Here is a 20,940-nt window from a genome sequence, read left to right as displayed (position 1 = left end):
CTAAATTTTGGCAATTACAGCGAGCAGCTATAACATTTGTGTACCAGCTTTTGTGTGAATAGGAGCTTTCATTTCTCTTGGGTAAATACCCAGGAGCGGGACCCGTGAGCCCCATGGTAAGTAGATATTTTAAAATACACTTTGAGGGCTTCCCTGGTGGCGCAGTGGTTGAGAGTCCGCCTGCCGATTCAGGGGACATGGGTTCGTGCCCCGGTCCGGGAAGATCCCACATGCCGCGGAGCGGCTGGGCCCGTGAGCCATGGCCGCTGAGCCTGCGCGTCCAGAGCCTGTGCTCTGCAACGGGAGAGGCCACAACGGTGAGAGGCCCGCGTACTGCAAAAAATAAAAAAATAAAATAAAATACACTTTGATATTAAAGTGCCCGGTTTTTATAAGCAACCGCCCAGTGATTTTCCAAAGTGACTGGACCATTTTGCATTCCCACCAGCAATGCATGGGCTCTGTCCAGTTCCACATTCTCATCAGCACTTGGTATTGCTTTTGTATGTTGCCATGCCAATAAGTGTGTGTAGTGGTATCTCACTGTGGTTTCCAACAGTGTTGTGTGTGTATATGTATTTTTTTATTTTTTGGCTGAGTGTTTTTTGATGAACAGATATTTTATTTCAATGAAGTCCAATTTATCATTTTGTTGTTTTCTGTGTGGCTAGCACTTTTAGTCAAATTCTTGAAAACATCTGATCAGGTATACTTGACAATTTTATTGCTGAAAAACATCCTCTGGAGTAACAGCTGTGTGTGTCCTCAGTCTCCCCTCAGGGTTCCCGGGAGTGTTTCTGTTACTGTGAAGGGAACAGAGGGCCTGGGGACAGGGTGGGATTGTACCATGGAGAGTCACAGAAAACACACACACACACACACACACACACACACTCACACACACACACTCACACACACACACACAGAGCTAGAGCTACAGCCACCAAAATAACCATCAAAGAAGCCAGCAACCTTTCAGAACATCCTCTGCTCGAAGAGGGAAGAATTTCCCATGGTGCCCTGTGCCCTGAGACACGAGGCCATGCAGGCTCCCAGGAGGGGGTGTGGAGGCCGCGACCTCTCCATCTTGCTGTTTCCTAGCCTTGGGTGGGGACAGGAGTTGAGGACTGGGGAGATTTGGGGACAGACAGTCACACACACACACACACACACGAGCAAACGCATATACCCCAGCAGCGAGGCCTCCCAGATCTCATGGCAGGGAGGGAAGCAGAGGCCTGTGGCTCCCCGAGTGTGTACGCGGGACTCTCCGAGAGGCCCTGTTTGTCCGTTCATCCGTGCCGCATGATTCCAATGTCCAAAGCAACCCCCCCCACTGGGGCAGGGAAGGCCCCTACTGGGATTTACATGACTGATTCCTTCTCACAGGTGTCAGCGTCCCCAGCAGGTCCTGGACAGCGTTTGAGGAGAGGGTTCCCTTCCTCGGTGGAGACCGGCAGCACAGCCAAGGGTGCCTCACTCTTCACATGGATCAGCTCGGGCACAGAACTGCGGGACTCTGTGCGATCCACGTAATTTTGGAGGAGTCCTGCCCCAAAGGCGTCACCTTCCACGTTGAGGACGGTACAGGACCGGTCCCTGAAGGGGGAACAGTGAGGGGGAAGTGAGTGGGAGGGGAAGGGTCAGGGTCCAACTCTCTCCCCTCTCCCTGCCTGTCACCTTCAAGTCCCCATCATGCCCTCCTTCACAGGCCCCTGTTCTACTCCTCTTAGGAGCTCACCCCTCCATCCTGTCAGGAGCCCAAATATCCCTTCCTCTAGAACCTTAAAGATCTTTTCCTCTAGAACCCCAGAAGCCTCCTACCCACCTTCCTTCCCCTAGAATCCCCAAGTGTCCCATCAGGCTTTCTCTGCCTTAGGACCCCAAAGATCTCCTCCATCCTCCCTGGATCCCCAAAGATCCTTCTTCCAAATCAAATACAAGACTTGTTCCTTCTGGAACCTCAAAAAATCATGCCTCCCTTTCCTTGGGGCCCCAGAAGACCCCTCAATGCCTCTTTCTTCTTCTGAAATACTAAGTTCTCCCTCAGGTCCTTCTCCTCCCTAGAATCCTCAGGATCTTTTTCCTTCCTCTTTATATACTTTCTGTGTGGGTGTGTGTGCCATTTAAAAAAATTGAGATACAATTCACATACCATAAAATTCACCCTTTAAAAGAATACAACCCAGTGGTTTCTGGTTTATTCAGAGTTGTGCAACAATCACCACTATTTAATTCCAGAATATTTTCATCGCTCCAGAAAGAAACCCTCGTACCCATTAAGCAGTTATCCCCCATTTCCTCCCATCCCCCAGCCCTAGGCAACCACTGATCTACTTTCTGTCTGTAGATTTGCCTGCTCTGGAACAGTTCATATAAATGGAATCATATACAATGTGATCCTTTTTGTCTGGCTTCTTTCACGTAGCATAATATTTTCAAGGGTCATATGTTGTAGTATGTATGTTTGTATCACTGCTTCATTCCATTTTATTGCTGAATAATATTCCATTGTGTGGACATATGACACTTTGTTTATCCATTCATCAATTGAGAGGTATTTGGGTTGTTTCCACCTGTTTGCTTTTATGAATAGTGCTGCTATGGGGATTTCCCTGGTGGTCCAGTGGTTAAGACTCTGCCTTCCAATGCAGGGGATGCAGGTTCGATGACTGGTCGGGTCACAGGTTCGATGGCTGGTCGGGGAACTAAGATCCCACATGCCTCGGGGCAACTAAGCCCGTGTGCCGCAACTACTGAGCCTGTGCTCTAGAACCCATGCACCATTAGAGAGCTCGCGTGCCACAACTAAGACCTGACTCAGCCAAATAAGTAAATTAATTAATTTTTTTTAAAAGGTGTTGAATTTTTTTTAAAAAGTGCTGCTGTGAACATTCACATACAAGTTTTTGTGGACATGTTTTCAATTCTCTTGGGCTTAAACCTAGGAGTGGTATTGCTAAGACACATGGTAACTCTCTATTTAACTTTTGAAGCCAGACTGTCTTCTAATCTTTTACGCTCTTAACAGCTTAATCATGATAGCTAACAATTACGTAGCATTTTCTACTTAACTGTTCTAAGTAGTTGTTCTAAGAAAGCTGCGTGTATTAAGTCATCTAATCCTCCAGGAGGAACTCTTCTCTCCATTTTACAGATGGAGAAGCTGAGACACAGGGAGATTAAGTACTTGCCCGAGGCCATTATAGCTAGCAACAGTGGCTCTGGGAGCCTGGTCTAAGAGTCTGCTCTATTAACCACTGGGACATGCTACCTTTCTGGGGCTCCTCTCGGAACCCCAAAGATCCCTTTCTTCCCTCTGATTGTAACACTCAAGGTAAGGTCCCCTCCCCTTTCTTCTAGAACCCCTTCCTTCCTCTCTTCTGCTCAGAGGCTCTCAATGACCCTCTTGCTCATCCCCTTTCTCAGGAGTACCCCCGAGCCCCCCGAACCCCCGAACCACACTCACACTAGCCAGTCCACAGCCAAGATCAAGGAGATGTCGCGAACCGGCAGGCTGACCGCCTCGAGGATGATGGCCAGAGTCAGGACACCCCCGGCGGGGATGCCCGCGGCGCCCACGCTGGATGCTGTGGCGGTGACCCTGCGGGAGGAGAGGAGAGGAGAGGTCAGGGAGAGGCCGCTCGGTAATGCGAGAAGCTGTGGGGGTGGGGCTGCTCCTCCCAGCTCGTGTCCATTCTCGAGGGAGGGGTCAGGTGCCTTGGGGGTCCTAGCCGCAGCGCCCCCGCACTCACAGGATAGTGATAATCTTCACGAAGTCCAAGGATCGCTGATTGAGCTGTGCAATAAACACTGCAGCCACACACTGGAAGAGCGCGGCACCGTCCATGTTGACAGTGGCACCGATGGGCAGGATGAAGCGGCTGATGTGCTTGGCCACGCCGTTCTTCTCCTCCACGCACTTCATCATCAGCGGCAGCGTGGCGGAGCTGCGAGGGACCGAAGATCTGAGTTAGCGCGAGCTCACCCGGCCAGCCCGACCGGGCCCCGCCCACCGCTCAAGCCACGCCCCACCTTCCTCCCCGGACCATCCCCCGGACCAGGCCCCGCCCACACAGCAACTCATCTCAGGCGCAAGCTCTGCCCACCGGCCTAGACCTCTGCTTCCCACGACCCCGGGCCTCCACCCACACCCCTTAGCCCTCCCCGGCTCGCCATGCCCTTCTCTTCTCAGAGCCAGAAGGCACTAGGGATCCCACAGAATGGAAGCATTCCAAAATACAGGGAGTCTTGTATATAGTAGCCAACGGCTACTCGCTTAAAATACACATAAAAATTCATAACTAAATTCTAGAATGTCTGAGCGCTCACTGACTCACACCCCTTCCCCATCTCTACCAATGACAGACCTCGACTAAGAATGCTGCTATAGAGAGGGCTGGATCCTGAGGGGACAGGGCCAGCAGAGATGGACAATCTACTCAGGAGAGGTGGAAGGAGCTTTTAGAGGTTGGATCCAGGGTAAAGCACTAGAGTCCCCCAAGGCCAGGCCTTGGGGTGGGGAGGGGTTCTCAGGAAGGGAGGAATAAATCTCCAAGGCAGTAGTTTCCTAATGGGGGGGTTCCCTGTACCCAGATCCCCTGTCCCTAGACAAAATTTCAGGGGTCTTTAGACATCTGATGCCTGCTCCAGGCCCCTTAAGCTTAAAAACCCTGCCCTGGTCTGCCCCAAGGTCACACCTGGAGGAGGTCCCGAAGGCCGTGGCCAGCGGCGTCATGATACCCCACAGGAACTGGTAGGGGTTCTTGCGGGTGAAGAAGAAGTAGATGAGGGGCAGCACCAGGAGCCCATGGATGGCGTGGCCAAGCAGGCAGCACAGGATGTATTTGCCGAGACTGGCGAAGAGCATCCCTACGTCCTCCATCTCCACGATCTTGCCGGCCACCAGGAACAAGATGCCCACAGGGGCATACCTAATTACCCAGGAGACAGATTGCCACCTCTGACCATGTGCCCACCTGGGGCCAGGCACTGTGCTGGGCACATGGCCTGACCACATTTCTCAGCCTCCCTCAGAGTCAGGAAGCGCCCACAGCAATGTGGGCTGATGTTCGGGCACCTCCCCTGCCATCCTCCGTTCTCCCCCCTTGAACAGAGTGCCACTGGGAGATAAAAGAAGTTCGGGTGGTTCCATCAACCACTTGGAGTAGAGTCACCCACCAGATTTGGACTTAACACACGACCAGGAAAGAAACACCCACCATGCATATCATTTACATTTTCTGGGCCTGTTTGTTACAGCAGCTAATATGACATAAACCAATACACTCTCTCACCATGAAAAATAAAAACCGTGGCTCATGTCTTAATGACAGCTCCCAGGTATGAAGCATTTATGATGTGCCGAGCCCTTGAACGGGATTGAATCTTCACCACAACCCCACAAGGGAGCTCCTATTTTGAGTCTCTTGCCGCTATCATTGAATTAAAATCAAACAGGTCTGTAAAACAGGGGCCACAATGTTACCAACCTCATAGGAATCTTGGGAGGATGAAATGAGATGCCAGTTGAAATGAGGTGAAAGCTTTTGGTACACAATAAGTGAAGTCTATAGACTTCCGCTGGGATTTATTATCACCCTCTCCGGGAGGGAAGATCCCAGGGGTTGCATATGTCTCCCAGCCAGGAGGGCTCCCAACATCACTTTCCTTGACTGCCTGATCGCTATGGCTACTTGTCTCCAGACCCCTTCTCCTCTTTGGTTACAGAAGGAAAGCACCATTTCCCAGCCACCTGTGCACCTAGGTTTGGCCAAATGCCCAAGTTCTAGCCAGTAAGATGTGCCCAGAAATTATACAAGTACTTGACAAATATTAGCTAAGCTTGTTTACCGTAGGCACGCTATAGGTCGGGCACTGTCCCAAGAACTTTACACGTATTAACTCACTCGTGCCTGGTACTATCAATGCCGTTTTCCAGATGGGGAAACTGAGGCACGGCGGGATAAGTAACGTGTCGTAGGGCACACAGCTGGGAAGTAGTAGCACCGGGATAGGAACTCAGGCTGCCCAGCTGCAGAGCCTGCTCTTACCCACACACCAAGCGTTTCTATTAGTTCCACACAGCAGCTTCTTAGATGTCAGCTACCCTGGAATCAGGGTTGGGGTGGGGGGAGATTTGGTAAAAATGCAGCAGCCCTAACCCACCTCCTGATTTCTGACCTTCTGACCCAGGATGGGTCCTGAGAATCAGTGTGACACCACGTGGAGATGAGACAGGGGAGGTGGCAAGGGTGAAGCTGAAGGCCTCTGCACGTGTTTTTTTCCCTCGTTATCTGAGGCCATTTCACAAAAGCTCATACATAATGGTGATAATCGTGGCTGACATTAACTGAATGCTCAGTAGGTGCCAGACATTTAAAACACTTTCTAAGTGCTTTACTCACACCTCAGTCACTCATTTCATCTTCATTATAACCCTATAAAGCAGGCACTATTTTCCATTATTGATCCAAAGGCGAACATTTGATGACAGTGAAATCTCGGAAACTGAGATGCGTTAGCCAGGCTGCGGCCACAGCTCGGCGGTCTTTTTGTCACCTTCAAATAGGATCAAGAAGGTTCCAGGATCAGTATCAGCTCTCACGGCCTATACCACTGTCCTCACCTTATAGATGAGGGAACTGAGGCACAGAGAGAGTAAGTCACTTGCCTGAAGTCACATAGCCAGGGAATAGTCGATGCTGGATTTGAATCTAGGCCGTCTGGTTCGAAGGAGCAGACAGAGGATCGCCCCACCCCGCCTCACCAGCCCCCTCTCCCACCACTTACCACATGATCCAGGAGACCAGCACCATGGTGGCATCGTTGAAGGAGTTGAAAAAGCGGATGAGCAGCTCTCCCTCAGGCCCCAGCTTCCGCAGGGCCACGCCAAAGATGATGGCAAACACCACCAGGCCCAGGATGTTCATACCCTCCACCTCACCCCCCACGGGCACCTTTGGGCAGGAACACATGGGGATGGGCGGGGCCATTCAGTCAACCTGCACGGTGACTGAGGGCCTGTCCTGCGCACTGCTGGGACCCAGCAGAGACAAGACCATTCCCCAGGCAGGCCCCATCCTCCCAAGGCTCACAGTCCAGGTCCAGGGACCACCCAGAGTGGACAGGGCTGGGACGGGGGAAGCCAGGGGAGTATGGGAACCAAGGAAGGTTGTGCTGCCAAGCTTGGAGGAGGGGAATCAGGGAGGGCTTCCTGGAGGAAGGGGCTAAGACCTGGAGACCGGGGGTGAACAAGGTAAAGGGAGGGGAGGGGTATTGTTACCTCTTCTAGAGAGAGTTAACAATATGCAACAACCTTGCAATGACTCTAACTCAGGCATTCGAAGAACAGAAAGAAATTCGCTGTGGCTGGAGCAGAATGGGCCAGGCAGAGTCACAGGATGAGGCTGGGTGGGCGGATGGGGAGGGGCAGGACCTCACAGGGGCCCCGGGGACCATGGCGAGGAGCCTAGGCTTTCTTCCGAGGGCACTAGGGAATATGACAGGGCTTTAGGCAGGAGAGAGGCTGGGTCAGGTTTGTGCTTTGGAAAGAATACTCCAGCTGCCAGGCTGAAGGTGGGCAGGAGGGGGTGGGAAGGGAGGGGAAAAAGAGGAGCCTGGACCTGAGTGTGGCTGTGGGAAGGGAGAAGAGAGGGCAAAATGGAGATTCCAGAAAGGCAGAAAAGACAGAAATCGGGGAGGGGCTTCGGAGAGTTTAAAACAGATTGCGCCCAAATGTTAGAAGACCCAGGGGACTTCCCTGGTGGCGCAGTGGTTCAGAATCGCCTGCCAATGCAGGGGACACGGGTTGGAGCCCTGGTCCGGGAAGATCCCACGTGCTGCAGAGCAACTAAGCCCGTGCGCCACAGCTACTGAGCCTGTGCTCTAGAGCCCGCGAGCCACAGCTACTGAGCCCGCATGCCACAACTACTGAAGCCCGCGCACCTAGAGCCCGTGCTCCGCAACAAGAGAAGCCACCGCGATGAGAAGCCCGCGCACCGCAACAAAGAGCAGCCCCCGCTCGCCGCAACTAGAGAGCGCAGCAACGAAGACCCAACACAGCCAAAAATAAAAATAATAAATAAAAAAGAAGACCCAGAGGGCAGACGAGACCAGGGTAAGAACAAAATGGAAAAACCGAGGTGCAGGGCCCCCCACCGCCTTCCCAGCTCTTACCTTCACCTGGGTTCCGTTGAACAATCTCTCCTCATAGGAGGTAGCGTACTGCAGGTGGGGTTGGGAAGAGTCAGCATCAATTGTCATCGAGGCTCCCCCACCCCGTCCTGGCACTGACAAGACTCAAAGCCCGCCCTAAGCTTCCCTTAAACATGATCTCATTCCATCCCACCAGCAACCCTGCTGCAGTAGGACTATTCATACCCCCATTTTCCAGAGGCAGAAACTGAGGCTCAGAGAGGTAAAGGCACTTGCTCAGGGTCACACAGCTAGAATTAGAACCCAGAGGGAGCTCAGAACCCATATTCTCGTGAGCGGCGTGGATGGGTTTCATTCAGAAATCACCCAGGAGCCCTGCAATATGGCCTGTAAATATGTGGGCACGTGTGTTTTTCCAGGCACCACCCAAAATCAGGCACCAAGGGGCTGGAAATGGCTGTCTCCCTCCCTGCCCACCCCCCAACCCTGAGGGACACCCCAGAGTACTCACTGAGCGGAAGGCTGCGGACACCAGGTTGGAGGGGAAGATATTCCTGCAGAGATAAACATGGGTGGGGCGGGGAGTATTAGATACCACAGGAGGAGGTCAGGGGGGCTGGGTTGGCCTCTTGGGGTAAGGGGAACCTTGGAGGCCCCGTCTGTACCCAAATGTGGTCCTCACCCATGCCTCAGCCAGGTTCAGCCAGGCAGAGATGGACCAGGGCCTGCACATCTTTCCAGGGTGTGCAGAGTCTCAGCTGGAATCCTGGGGCCCAGGAGGCTGGTGTCCTAGCCCCGAGGGAATGTGGATTGAGGGTGAGGAATGCCAGCTTCCCAAGGCAGGCTGGGGCAGGGTTACGGGGCCTGGCTCCAGCCCACACTCAGCACCCTCAATACTCTGGACATCTTGCATCAGCCACTTCCTCCTGGAGGCCGGGGAGGGCTGAGGAAAGGGCTGGCCCTGGGGGCTGCCTGGTGGGTTGCAGCCTGTGGGGAAGATCTGGGTGTGTCAGGGAAGAGGTGGTGAGAAAGTGACAAGGATTGACTGTGTTGTTGTGAATGCGCCTTTGTGTTTATGCAGCCACTCTCGTGTGAGGGTGTCTGGGTGTGACTAAGCGTGCAGCAGCGTGCATTAAACCCCACTGAGCGTGTGAGGGAGTCGGACAGTGGCCCCGTGTGCCTCAGGGCAAGACGAAAATAACAGCCAAGGTGACTACGGGGCGCTGTACTAAGTGCTTTACGGAAATCAACTCATTTAATTCTCCTGACAGCCCCCAGGGCCGTGCACTATTATCCCCATTTCACAGAAATGGAAGCCGAGGCACTGCCAGGTGAAGAAACTCGCCATCAGGAAGTGGCAAAACCGGGATTTGAAACCGGCCAGCTGGTGCCACAGTCCGAACCACTGGGCAACCTCGGATCCCCCCCCTCACCAAAGACGCGGGTGCGCAGCTGGTGGTGGTGGCTGGTGGTTTATCCAGTGTTGGTATCCGGCTGGGGGGCGCAGGTTAGTGTTCAGATATGTGTGGCCCTGTAGGCATGTGTGTGAGCGTGCGTGTGCTCCTGAGCGGTGTTTAGGCAGTGTTCCACGTGCGGGTGTGGTCAGTGGCAGCAGCGAGCGTCTGCGTGCCCGTGTCCGGTTGTGTGTCAGTGGCTTAGAAAGTTGGGTGGCTCTGAGATGTTCCAGCTAAGTCGCCGGGTAGCCGGCCAAATGAGTTACATGGATTTGGGCACAACGGTGAAGCTTGCACACATAAACAAACTTCAAGTGGGTGTGCCCGTCTGCAGGTCGGCCTGTACCCAACCCAGGCCAGCCAGGGCTGGGTCAGGACACAGCTAATCTCCCCCAGCCAGGAGGTGCCCACCCGCTGTAATTTCTGGACACCAAGCCTCCCCCCAGTATCGGCCTGCACTGATGCCCCAAGAGACTGAGGGGAACCCTGTTCCGTGACTCATCATTTCCTTCCCCCACTTCCAGGAAGTCCCCAGCCAACCTGGAGACACTGAATCAGCAGGCCTCAAAGGCAAGGCCATGTGGACCCAGCAGCTGCCCTCCTTAAAAGGGGGGAGAGAGCCATTCTTGGGGGGAGGGGAGCAGAGGCCCAAAGGAAAAGAATCTGCCCCCTTTCTGGGCAGCCTAGTGCGAGGGGAGGGCGGCCGGGTACCAGACAGAGTAGGAAATGGGATGGAAAGTTTGTGGAGGTGGCAGGTCTTACCTACCAGGAACATATAAAGGGGAAGTCAGGGTCCTGCCCAGCTGAACTGGGTGGGGAAAAGAGGCTGAATAAAGGACCTGGTTTTGTCCGGGGGACACGTGGTGTGGGGAACCACGTGGGAAGAGGGCTTGGTGGGGGGGGTCATTCTGATCTCTTCAGGTCCTGCAGGGGCCCCTTACCCAGGGCTCCCAGAACTTTTATCCAGACACTGGACTTAAACTTTTATCCAGAAGCCCCATCCTGGGGCCCTTGGCCACCCAAAAATCCCCTTCCAAGTTCCCCTCAGGATCCTCCCCCCTCACAGCAGCGACCCTCTTATGTCCCCCTCAACCCCGCCAAGCATCTCTTCTCCCTCTATGAGACTTCCACGCCCCTATCACACTCCTGTGGGGTCCCGCTTATGTACGCAGGCCCCCATATTTAGAAATCTCCTCCAGGAGTCTGTTCTCACCCTCTGTACCCTGACCCTCAAGGGGCCAGAGCTCCCCGCAACTATCCCATCCCGTTTTCCTGAGGCCCTGGGGATGTCCCGGACACGGAGGACCCAAAACCCCACCTCCGTCCACGTGGCGACTCCCGCCAACCCTAACACGCGTCCCCTCCCCACGAGGCTGAAGCACCCACCCCCTTCCCCCAACCCCTCCAGCGGGCGGGCGGGGTCTGACCTCACAAGATCCAGGAATGAATCGAGCACCTCCTTGCTGGGGGCCTCTTCCACGGAGCCCATGGCCCCGACCGAGGCGTTGATGGCGGCGAAGGCGGCGCCCGGCTGCAGTGCGAGCGCCAAGCCCACGCCGAGCGCCGACGCTAGCAGTGTAGTAACCAGGAAAAAGAGCAGCGCCCAGGCGCCCAGGCGGCCGAGCGCGCTCGGGTCCAGGCTGGCTGCGCCGCCGATCAGGCTGCACACCACCAGCGGTAAGATAATCATCTTTAGCAGGCGCAGCAGCAGCTCGCCCGGGAAGGCAAAGGCCTCCAGGCGCGCTGGGCCCAGCGCTAGCGCGCCGCCGGCCCCCGAGACCCCCAGCCCCAGAGCCACGCCCGCCACCACTGCCACCACTGTCAGCAGCACCAGCAGGTTGGCGCGAAGGCAGCGGCGCACCTGGTCCCCGGAGCCGCAACAGCCGCCTTTTGCCGAGCCTGGGTCCTCTAGGGGGACCAACGCCGAGACACCGTTGGCGGTGAGCTCCGCCGCCGCGTACCCCTTGGGGTCTCCCTTAGGCGGATCGGCCACCATGATGAACGCCCCGGGGTTCCTCAGAGCCTGGAAGCTGGGAGCGCTTGGGGCTCCTTCCCAGGACGCTCTCGTTCCTTAAAACTTTGTTAACAGAGCCTGGAGGCTGGAACTTTGGAGGGTTCCTTGGAGTTGTGAGTTCACAGCGCTTAAGTTCCTTGTCTCTTAGAAGCTGGAGTCTTTGAGATTCCCTAGGCTGGGCGCTGGGGCTCCTCTGCTCTTCGTTTGCGCCCGGCGCTGAAAGCTGGGAGGTGGGAGCACCTGGGGTTCTTTACCCTGGGGGTTAGGAATACGGGAGTTTCTCAAGCTGGGACCTAGGGTCCTTGGCTCCGGAAGGCTGAAGGCGCCCAGGCGGCAGAGGTCTTCAAGAGGCTAGGTCCTGGTGGCGCAGATCCGGGAGGCGGGGACCTGGGGTGCCTGGGTCCTGGAAACGGAGAGCTGGGGAGCCTGAGTCTGGGGGCCGGAAGACGGAGCTCCGGGAAGAGGGGAGCCAGGCTCTTGGGTCCAGGCGGGAAGATCCGGGCCCCTGGGTGCCGAAGGCGGCGGCCCGGGATCCCGGGAAGAATCAGTTGTTAGCCGAGACCAGACCTCCCGGCCTCGCCGCGTGGCTCTGAGACCGCTTGGCGGAAGCGGCCCGGATTAAGAACCCGGGGCGAGGCTTGAGAGAACAGGGACAAACCCACCGGTGCCGATTGGCTCGGTCGGGTTCAGGGCCCTCCAGGGCGGGGCTTTGGCTGGAGTAGGGCCAAGTCACCCCAATAGAAGGCAGAAAAACAATGGTTACATTCAGGGGCGGGGTCCGGGTGGGGTGGGGGTGGCGGGTCCGAAGGGGGCGGGGCGTTGGGAGGAGGCTTTTCCCTGCCGGAGGATAGGGTATTGGGTTGGGGGCCTTTAAGCCACAAAAATGCCTGGCGCGAGGGTCTCTAGAAAGTGCCAGGTGATCCGCGGGTCTGCAAATCAATTTAGCCTGAAACTCCTCTGCCGCCCTAAATTCCGGTCTTTTGTCCCTTCTCGTCAATTCCTCGAATGTAAAATACAGATCCGTCACGTGATCGGTGTAAGAGTTAAATGAGATGGAGTGATTTATTTAATAATGTTAATAATTTTCAAAATAAAAGTTCTCAGTTCAGAGCCCCACACGTATCAGTTAATGGCAGTTATTATATTAGGATTGTAATCCACTTCCCCCTAGGTACGCAATTTGTAATTCATCCATTAAAAATTATAATTCAGTTTAATGACTGTGCTAATGCTTTTGCTTTCACCAGATATTTTCCCCTTTTTTAATTATTAAAAATTAATTAAAATTTTCAAACCTACAAAAAAGTTTAAAGGATTTTAGAGAGAACATCCATATACCCACCACCTAGCGTCTACAATTATTTCATGGTGCTTCTATATAAAATTTCTATCTATCTCTCTAGCCATCCACCCATTTACCTCCTTTTGATGCATGTCAGAGTTGCAGATACCAGCGCACTTTCCCTGTAAACACTTCAGTGTGTATGCATTTATTAATCAGAGTTCAATATTTCTGCATGGTCTTCTTAGTTCCCTGACCAGGGATTGAACCCGTGCCCTAGGCAGTGAAAGCACGGACTCCTAACCACTGGACCGCCAGGGAATTCCCTGTCTGCAGTCCTCTTTTTCACAAAATGCACAAACCGTAAGTGACATCTGCTGATTTTTGACAAATGCATATGCCTGATTTCACTGGAATCTTCATAACTGCTTGGTGAGGTTGGGCCCACTATTCTACCCATTCTCCAGATGGGCAAAACTGGGGCTTATGGCAAGAGGAAGTCACTCACCTCGAGGCCACACCTGGGGAGGCTGGGCGTTGCAAAGCCTGTCTCTCGAGGCCCTAACCTTAAAGGGAATCAGCTGTGATTGGCTACTCCTCCTGGCAATATTGAAATCCTAATTCCTTCCCCACCTGGCCTGTTCTCTGATAACATATCAGGTGTTCACACTTGCTCAAAGCAGATCGATAGTGATCATCTCAGAGGCTTCCTTCTGAAGCAGCTGTGGGGCCTTAGGCAAGTCACCGCCTCTATGAGCCTGTTTCCACATCTGTAAAATGGGAAGAATAATAGTAGCTCAGACCTCCTTGGGTGCTGAAGAGCAAACGAGATCCCATGTTCAAAGCATTTAGACAGGGTATAGGTTAGCCCTTAATAAAGTTAACTACTACTACTACTGTTGCTGTTATTGTCATTATTATTGAAGAACATGGTTTGGGCCCCAACCAACTCCAGACACTGCTGGGCATTGGTCACTTGGTCACTGCCAGCCCTAGCCCTAGACCTGGTTGGGAAGGAGCTTTGAGAGCTTGTGATGACATCCTGCAGGATCTGAGGGCCCAAGCCGAGCTGAGAATTTGCCCAGGATCTGATGGACCTACCACCCAGGCACAAGTGGCCTTGCAGACCTCCTTCCTGTGTCTCCTGGACACTCTCCCCTCGCAAATTCTCCCAGCTTCCACGCCACCTACTTCAGAAAGCCCCCATTCCCCATTCCACCCTCCAAGTCTGAAGTCATATTCATTCAACAAACTCACGTTAAACTCCCGCGTGCTGTGCTCGGCTCTGTGCTAGACACCGGGAACGTGGGCACTAAAGCCACACGGACATTGGTTCGAATCCTCGCGCCACCACTTACCAGCTAAGCCTCAGGTTCTTCATTTGTCCTAGAGTCGGTGTGAGTGTAAATTTGATGGTGCACATGGTGACCCTCGATCAAAACACGAGGGGACAATTTCTGAGCATTCTCTATTCACTCCACAAATATTCCTCGGGCCCTTACTAAGGGCCAACTGCTGTTTAAGGTTCTGGGGACTCCAGAGTGAGAAAAAAAATTAAAAATAAAAACCCAGGAACTATAGTCATTATCTTTTATTTTTTGGCCATGCTGCCGTGTCTTGCGGGATCTTAGTTCCCCGACCAGGGATTGAACCCGGGCTCTGGCAGTGAAAGCGCCAAGTCCTAACCACTGGACCACCAGGGAATATCTTATAATAACCTATAATGGAAAAGAATATGGAAAAGAATGTGTGTATATAAAAATTAAAAATAAAAACCCAGGAACTATAGTCATTATCTTTTATTTTTTGGCCATGCTGCCGTGTCTTGCGGGATCTTAGTTCCCCGACCAGGGATTGAACCCGGGCTCTGGCAGTGAAAGCGCCAAGTCCTAACCACTGGACCACCAGGGAATATCTTATAATAACCTATAATGGAAAAGAATATGGAAAAGAATGTGTGTGTGTGTGTGTGTGTGTGTGTGTGTGTGTGTATACATCTGAATCACTTTGCTGTACACCAGAAACAAACACGACATTGTTAAGTCAACTATACGTCAATACAAAAAATTTTTTAATAAAATAAAAACTCAGACAAAACTCCTTGCCAGCATTCTAGTGAAGAGAGACAAGGAAATGAACTTGGGCTGTCAGGTGGAATAAGAGCTGGAGAAAAGGAAACCGTTGCACAGCAGAGAGAGAGGGAGCAGTCAGGATGGACCACTCTGAGGAGGTGACATTTGCGATGAGACCAGAATGACAAGACGGAGCCCACCGGGACGATCTGGGAAGAACTTTCTAGTGAAAGGGAAGAGCAGGTGCAAAGCTCTACGGCAGCAGGAGAGGCTTCCGACCCTGTCTGAAGTAATGTCAAAAGTTATCATATCCGGGGGGATTCCCTGGTGGCGCAGTGGTTGCGCGTCCGCCTGCCGATGCAGGGGACGCGGGTTCGTGCCCCGGTCCGGGAAGATCCCACGTGCCGCGGAGCGGCTGGGCCCGTGAGCCATGGCCGCTGAGCCTGCGCGTCCGGAGCCCGTGCTCCGCAACGGGAGAGGCCAGAGGCCCGCGTACCACAAAAAAAAAAAAAGTTATCATATCGGGCTTCCCTGGTGGCGCGGTGGTTGAGAGTCCGCCTGCCGATGCAGGGGACGCGGGTTCGTGCCCCGGTCCGGGAAGATCCCACGTGCCGCGGAGCGGCTGGGCCCGTGAGCCATGGCCGCTGAGCCTGCGCGTCCGGAGCCTGTGCTCCGCAACAGAAGGGGCCACAACAGTGAGAAGCCCGCGTACCGCAAAAACAAACAAACAAACAAAACCCGTAGGTTCAAAGTCCTCCTAAGCCCTGGCCCCGCAACGGGGGAGGCCACAGCAGTGAGAGGCCTGCGTACTGCAAAAAAAAAAAAAAAAAAAAAAAAAAAGTTATCATATCTTCACTAATCTTTGCCATCAATCCTGTTTTAGTGACTTGGAAGCAGACGGGATAATGAGGTTTGTTGTGGCATAACCCCAACCTGGGCAGGGATTTGAACCCAGGTGTCTCTGAGTCCTCAACCCTTATCTGACACGCCAGCTACCCTGCATTTGGCTCCTCCCCAAGCAGGGACATTTCCTTCAAGGGACCATCGTTTATTCTGATCAGTGTTGGGCCCTATGTTGGGAGGTGCTAGGGACCCAGCAACGATCAAGACAGTCCTGGCCCTATCCTCCAGGGAAGCACAGTCCAGAGGGGGTGACAGACCCATCCTCAGACAGTGACAACACAGAGTGAGCGGGGCTGGGTTGAAGGAGCCCAGAAGGGATGCTTGACCAGGACTGGGAGGGCTTCCTGGAAGAGGAGGAGTCCCAGTTGGGATAGGGAGGGTTTGGACGAAGCCCACGGAAAGTGTATTATTCCCGGTAAAGGGACAAGTACATGCACAGCCTCAGAGTTGAGAAGGGCCTGGAATGTTTGAAAGCACAGATCTAATCTAGTAACCCCAGTGACTTCCTTGGGGATAAAGTCCAAACTCTTTAGCCAGGCATCTGTCTATTCAGTACTGCATTCCTTCAATCGCTCAACAAACCGCATCTAGTGAACGGAATGCTGAGAGGCATAAAATAGAATGAGACCCATGGGGAAATGGGTGGAGGGCAGGTTTCAGTACCAAATCAGGTGGTCAAGAAATATTGCTAAGGGACTTCCCTGGTGGCTCAGTGGTTAAGAATCCACCTTCCAATGTAAGGGACATGGGTTCGAGCCCTGGTGTGGGAGGGTCCCACATGCCGCGGAGCAACTGAGCCCGTGCGCCACAACTACTGACAACTACTGGGCCTGCGCTCTAGAGCCTGTGAGCCACAACTGCTGAAGCCCGCGAGCCTAGAGCCCATGCTCTGCAATGGGAGAGGCTACTGCAATGGGAAGCCAGCGCACCGCAGCAAAGAGTGACCCCAGCTCGCCGCAACTAGAGAAAGCCTGAGTGCAACAACGAAGACCCGATGCAGCCAAAAATTAATTAATATTAATTAATTAAGAAATATTGCTAAGGAGGTAAAGGCAAGGTACGGGGTGGGGGGGAATATAGGACAGGGCAGCCTATCACCTGTGGGGAAAAACAAACAATATTATATATATATAACAACTTCTGTTTCAAATGCATTGATTATCTCTGCAAGAATTCACAGAAACTGCTCAGAATGGGAGCTTTCAGGAAGGAAATCTGTGGCTTTGCAGTTCAGCACTGGCACCCTGAAACTGTCTTCTTTTTTTTTTTTTTTTTTTTTTTTTTTGCGGTACGCGGGCCTCTCACTGCTGTGGCCTCTCCCGTTGCCGAGCACAGGCTCCGGACGCGCAGGCTCAGCGGCCATGGCTCACGGGCCCAGCCGCTCCGCGGCACGTGGGATCTTCCCGGACCGGCACGAACCCGTGTCCCCTGCATCGGCAGGCGGACTCTCAACCACTGCGTCGCCAGGGAAGCCCTGAAACTGTCTTCTTGTCTCACGGCTTAGCAGCTGAATGACCTCAGGCAAGTCACTCAATTCTCCAGCCTCAGTTTGCTTGACCGTGAAATAGGGATAAAGGGTAGCATCTGCCTCCGGGGTCATGGAGGGTGAACCAAGTTCATGTGTATAAAACGCTTTGGTTGGTGCCTGGCAAATCACAGCCTCATGGTATTTTAAGCTGTGATGACCTTTTGAGATCAACATTATACCTAAGGGTGAAAGTAAAAAAGGCCTCTTCCTGAGTTCCCACAGACTCACAGGCCAGTCCTCCTCCGCAGGGATGCTCAGGTCCCAGGGACCACTGAGCGAAGGAGCCTGAGAGGCCCCAGTTGGGACATGGCAGCTGGTGGCCAGGCTGGGGGCCAGCAAGCTCCTGGCACCCCTCCTGGTAATCAGGGCCCCCGGGGACGGAGAAGTGGCCCATGTTGCCAGTTGGGCGACAGGGGTGTGGGCCAGGCTTAGTCTAGTCACTGCCCACCTACAGGGGTGCCAGACAGGGAGGAGAGGGAGGGAGAAGCCTCCAGGACTCAGGAGACCCAAGAGTCCCAGAACCTTCGGGAAGTGCGGGGTGGCTCCGGGCCAAGAGGGCAAGGTTTGAGCGTTTGGTTCAGGATTGGCCATGCATGTCCCACCCCCTGCCCTCCTCAGGCTTGGAGAGAGAAATAGACCAACTGGTCTCAGCCAGCTTTCTTCCCAATCAGCCAAACCTCCTACCCAGATTCAGATTTCATCATCAGAAAAAAAAAAAAAAAAAAAGACTCCAGGAAGGAGGTAAGAGGGTCCAGGAGGAGGCTGGGCTGAGCGGTGAGAATCTGAACCCCACAGAGCAAGAAGGGCCTTCCTGGCCTCAGTTTGCCGCCTGTGAAAAGGGTATTGCTGTGAACGTTGTCCTCCCTGAGAGGACCAAGTGTCTGACAGCAGGAGGCACTGAGTAAACTCCAGGGCTTCAGCCTTCTCCATCGGACCTGTAAACAAGCCTCTCCTCTCAAATTTGCATTCATGCATTCACCAAACCTCTTCTGAGTACACCTATTGTGTGCCCAGCCCTCTGCTGGGTGGTACTGGGGACCCAGCAGTGGCTGAGACGAGCCTTGCTCCCACCTCCCCAGGTTCATAGGTCAGCAGGACAGACAGACAGTGATGATGCAGAGTGAGTAGGGCTAGAATGGAGGAGCTCCGAGGGGAAACGCAGCTTGGGAAGTGGGGTCAGGGAAGGTTCCCTGGAGGAGGGGACATCTGAGCTGAATTTGGAAGGATGTCAGAGCCAGCCCGTGAAGGGAGGAGGAAAAGGGAAGGTATGGGCCGAGGACACAGCAAGGGCAAAGACCTGCAGATGAGAAATTTATGAAACGAAGAATAGGTCCATTTGGTCACAGTGGAAATTGGGGAAAACTGCTGTGAAATGAAGTTGGAACGGTGAGCTAGATCAGGTAGACAGAAATAAAAAGACTGAAGTTAAAATCATTCATTTAGGGATTTCCCTGGAGGTCCAGTGGTTAAGACTCCACGCTCCCAATGCAGGGGGCACGGGTTTGATCCCTGGTCAGGGAATTAAGATCCCACATACCCGCAACTGAGCCCGCGCGCCGCAACTAGAGGAGCCCGCGCGCCGCAACGGAGACCCAGCACAGCCAAAATAAATATATAAGTAATAAATACAAATTTTAAAAATCATTCATTTAACACATCTTACCTAAGCACCCAGCTCTGTGCTGCGTCCTGCCAGGGTCTCTGCGGTGGCCAAGGCGGGTTCTGCCCTGTCTTCATGGAGTTTATCACCTATGTCACTGTTTCTTAAATTTCCCAAGTCTCACAGCTCCCATTGTCTGTCAAAATGCAGATTCCTGGGCTCCAAGGCTACCTTCCAAAGGGAGGCAAGTACAATCCCACCAGGTGCCCAGAAGGAGAGGAGGATGGGCGTATCAGTGAACAGCCCTGAAGACATGACACCTGCTGATTCTAGAATTCTGCTCCTTTGATTGGAGTCCAAGCGTTCTTAGCGCAGCCTGGACATCCATATTTTCCAACCTCAGGTGTCAACCGATTAGTAGGGCATGAAATAAAGTAGTGAGTCCCAAGCAGTTAATTTTTTTAAATGTCAAATAGAGCGTATTGTACAAGTAATTATTGTATCGCGACATTTTAATTTACGTGTGTGTGTGCACACCTGTTCATACACATACTGTGTTGCAAGCAAAATATACATTCCATTGTGTATCAACCGTCTCAAATTCAAAACAGTTCTATCTGGGGATGGGTCTGTGCCCTCCCTTGGGCCGGGGATGGGAACGGTCACAACCACCTCTGAGTCCCCCCAGCATTGCCCTGCATGGGGCTAGGCACACAGTAGGGACTCTGGGAATGTGGGTTGAGTCTTTTAGAAACAGGAAGGAAAGGAGGAAGCGGAACCCTCGGGTCCATCAGGGCCAAGACTCATGGGAACTTCATGCATTCTGGCCTGGCTGGGAAGCTGCAGCCTGGGGGACTGGAGACCGGCCCAGACCTTCTCTTCCTACATTTCTAATTATTTATTTAAAAGTTGGCTTGTCTGGGCTGCTCTGCCCCGCCTCCCCCCAGCTGCAGGCTGTCCAGCCCCTGTGGCTTGCGGTACAACGTGTAACTCGGGTCTCTTGAGGCCCAGCGTGGGTGTGTCTGGCATTTCCCTCCACACCTCCCCCCAGATCCAGCCAAGGCCACAAGAGCTGTTTTCCAAGGCAGTTGCCCCTGCCACCACTCCAGGCCCTGCCCTGGGACCCCAGAGGTGTTCAGGGGCTCGGGTGACCTGGAGAGAAAGACATTTGATGCTTCCAGGGAGACAGGCTAAGATAATGGGCAAGGGCATGGGGGTAGGGCCAGAGAGACGAGCCCTCCCACTTCTTAGCTGACCTTGGACAAAGGATTCCATCTCTGAGCCTCAGGTCCCCGTGTCTGAAACAGGACGAAGGTGGTTTCTACCCCAGAGGTGGCAGGGGAATGCAACGAAACCACATGACAAAAGCCCTTAGCATGGGTCTGGACAGTGTAATAAGAGCCGGTATATTGAGGAGGCTTTTATTCCTGTGATCGTTAGCGTTTCCCTTTAGAGAGCCCTGGTCAGAGGCGAGCCAGGCCCCGTACGAGGGGGAGGTCGAGGAGACGCACGCCTGCCCTGGGGGTGTGAAGGACGAGGCCCGGGCAGGAGCCAGTTCTGAGGTCAGATAGTCGCACAGAGTGTTCCTGGGACCGTGTGGGCACCACTTCTGAGGGCGGCTGGCCTGAAGGACTAGGGCGTTGTGAGTCTGCAGACAGATCCCCCCTCTGATTGCCTGGGGCTAGAGACCTGGAGGTCACTCGCCTCACTGTGTGCAGCCGTCTGGATCCCAGGAGAACAGTCCAAAGAGCCCCTGCCTCACTTTCTGAGAGGAGTGAGGGGCCGGCGGCCTGACTTCGAGAGCTGTTAAGAGTCTGCAGCCCAGGGCTTCCCTGGTGGCGCAGTGGTTGCGCGTCCGCCTGCCGATGCAGGGGAACCGGGTCCGCGCCCCGGTCTGGGAGGATCCCACATGCCGCGGAGCGGCTGGGCC

At 53.7% G+C, this 20,940-nt stretch overlaps 1 protein-coding gene across 1 annotated transcript; it reads right to left on the bottom strand.

Annotated features, from left to right (window-relative positions):
* Positions 1-704: 704 nt before the first annotated feature.
* Positions 705-12,238, bottom strand: LOC102990142 (neutral amino acid transporter B(0)). The gene is given in 9 exon segments (XM_007102733.4): positions 705-1,420; positions 1,422-1,599; positions 3,470-3,604; positions 3,756-3,950; positions 4,701-4,934; positions 6,793-6,959; positions 8,179-8,226; positions 8,669-8,711; positions 11,039-12,238. Coding segments are annotated over 9 exon segments (1,635 nt in total). The 5' UTR covers positions 11,608-12,238; the 3' UTR covers positions 705-1,354.
* Between the last annotated feature and the right edge of the window lie 8,702 nt (positions 12,239-20,940).

Source organism: Physeter macrocephalus, unplaced genomic scaffold (genome assembly GCF_002837175.3).
Source record: "Physeter macrocephalus isolate SW-GA unplaced genomic scaffold, ASM283717v5 random_597, whole genome shotgun sequence".
NCBI classification, from domain to species: Eukaryota; Metazoa; Chordata; class Mammalia; order Artiodactyla; family Physeteridae; genus Physeter; species Physeter macrocephalus.
The sequence above is the reverse complement of the archived record's forward strand: the minus strand, read 5'-3'. Positions and strand labels throughout refer to the sequence as shown.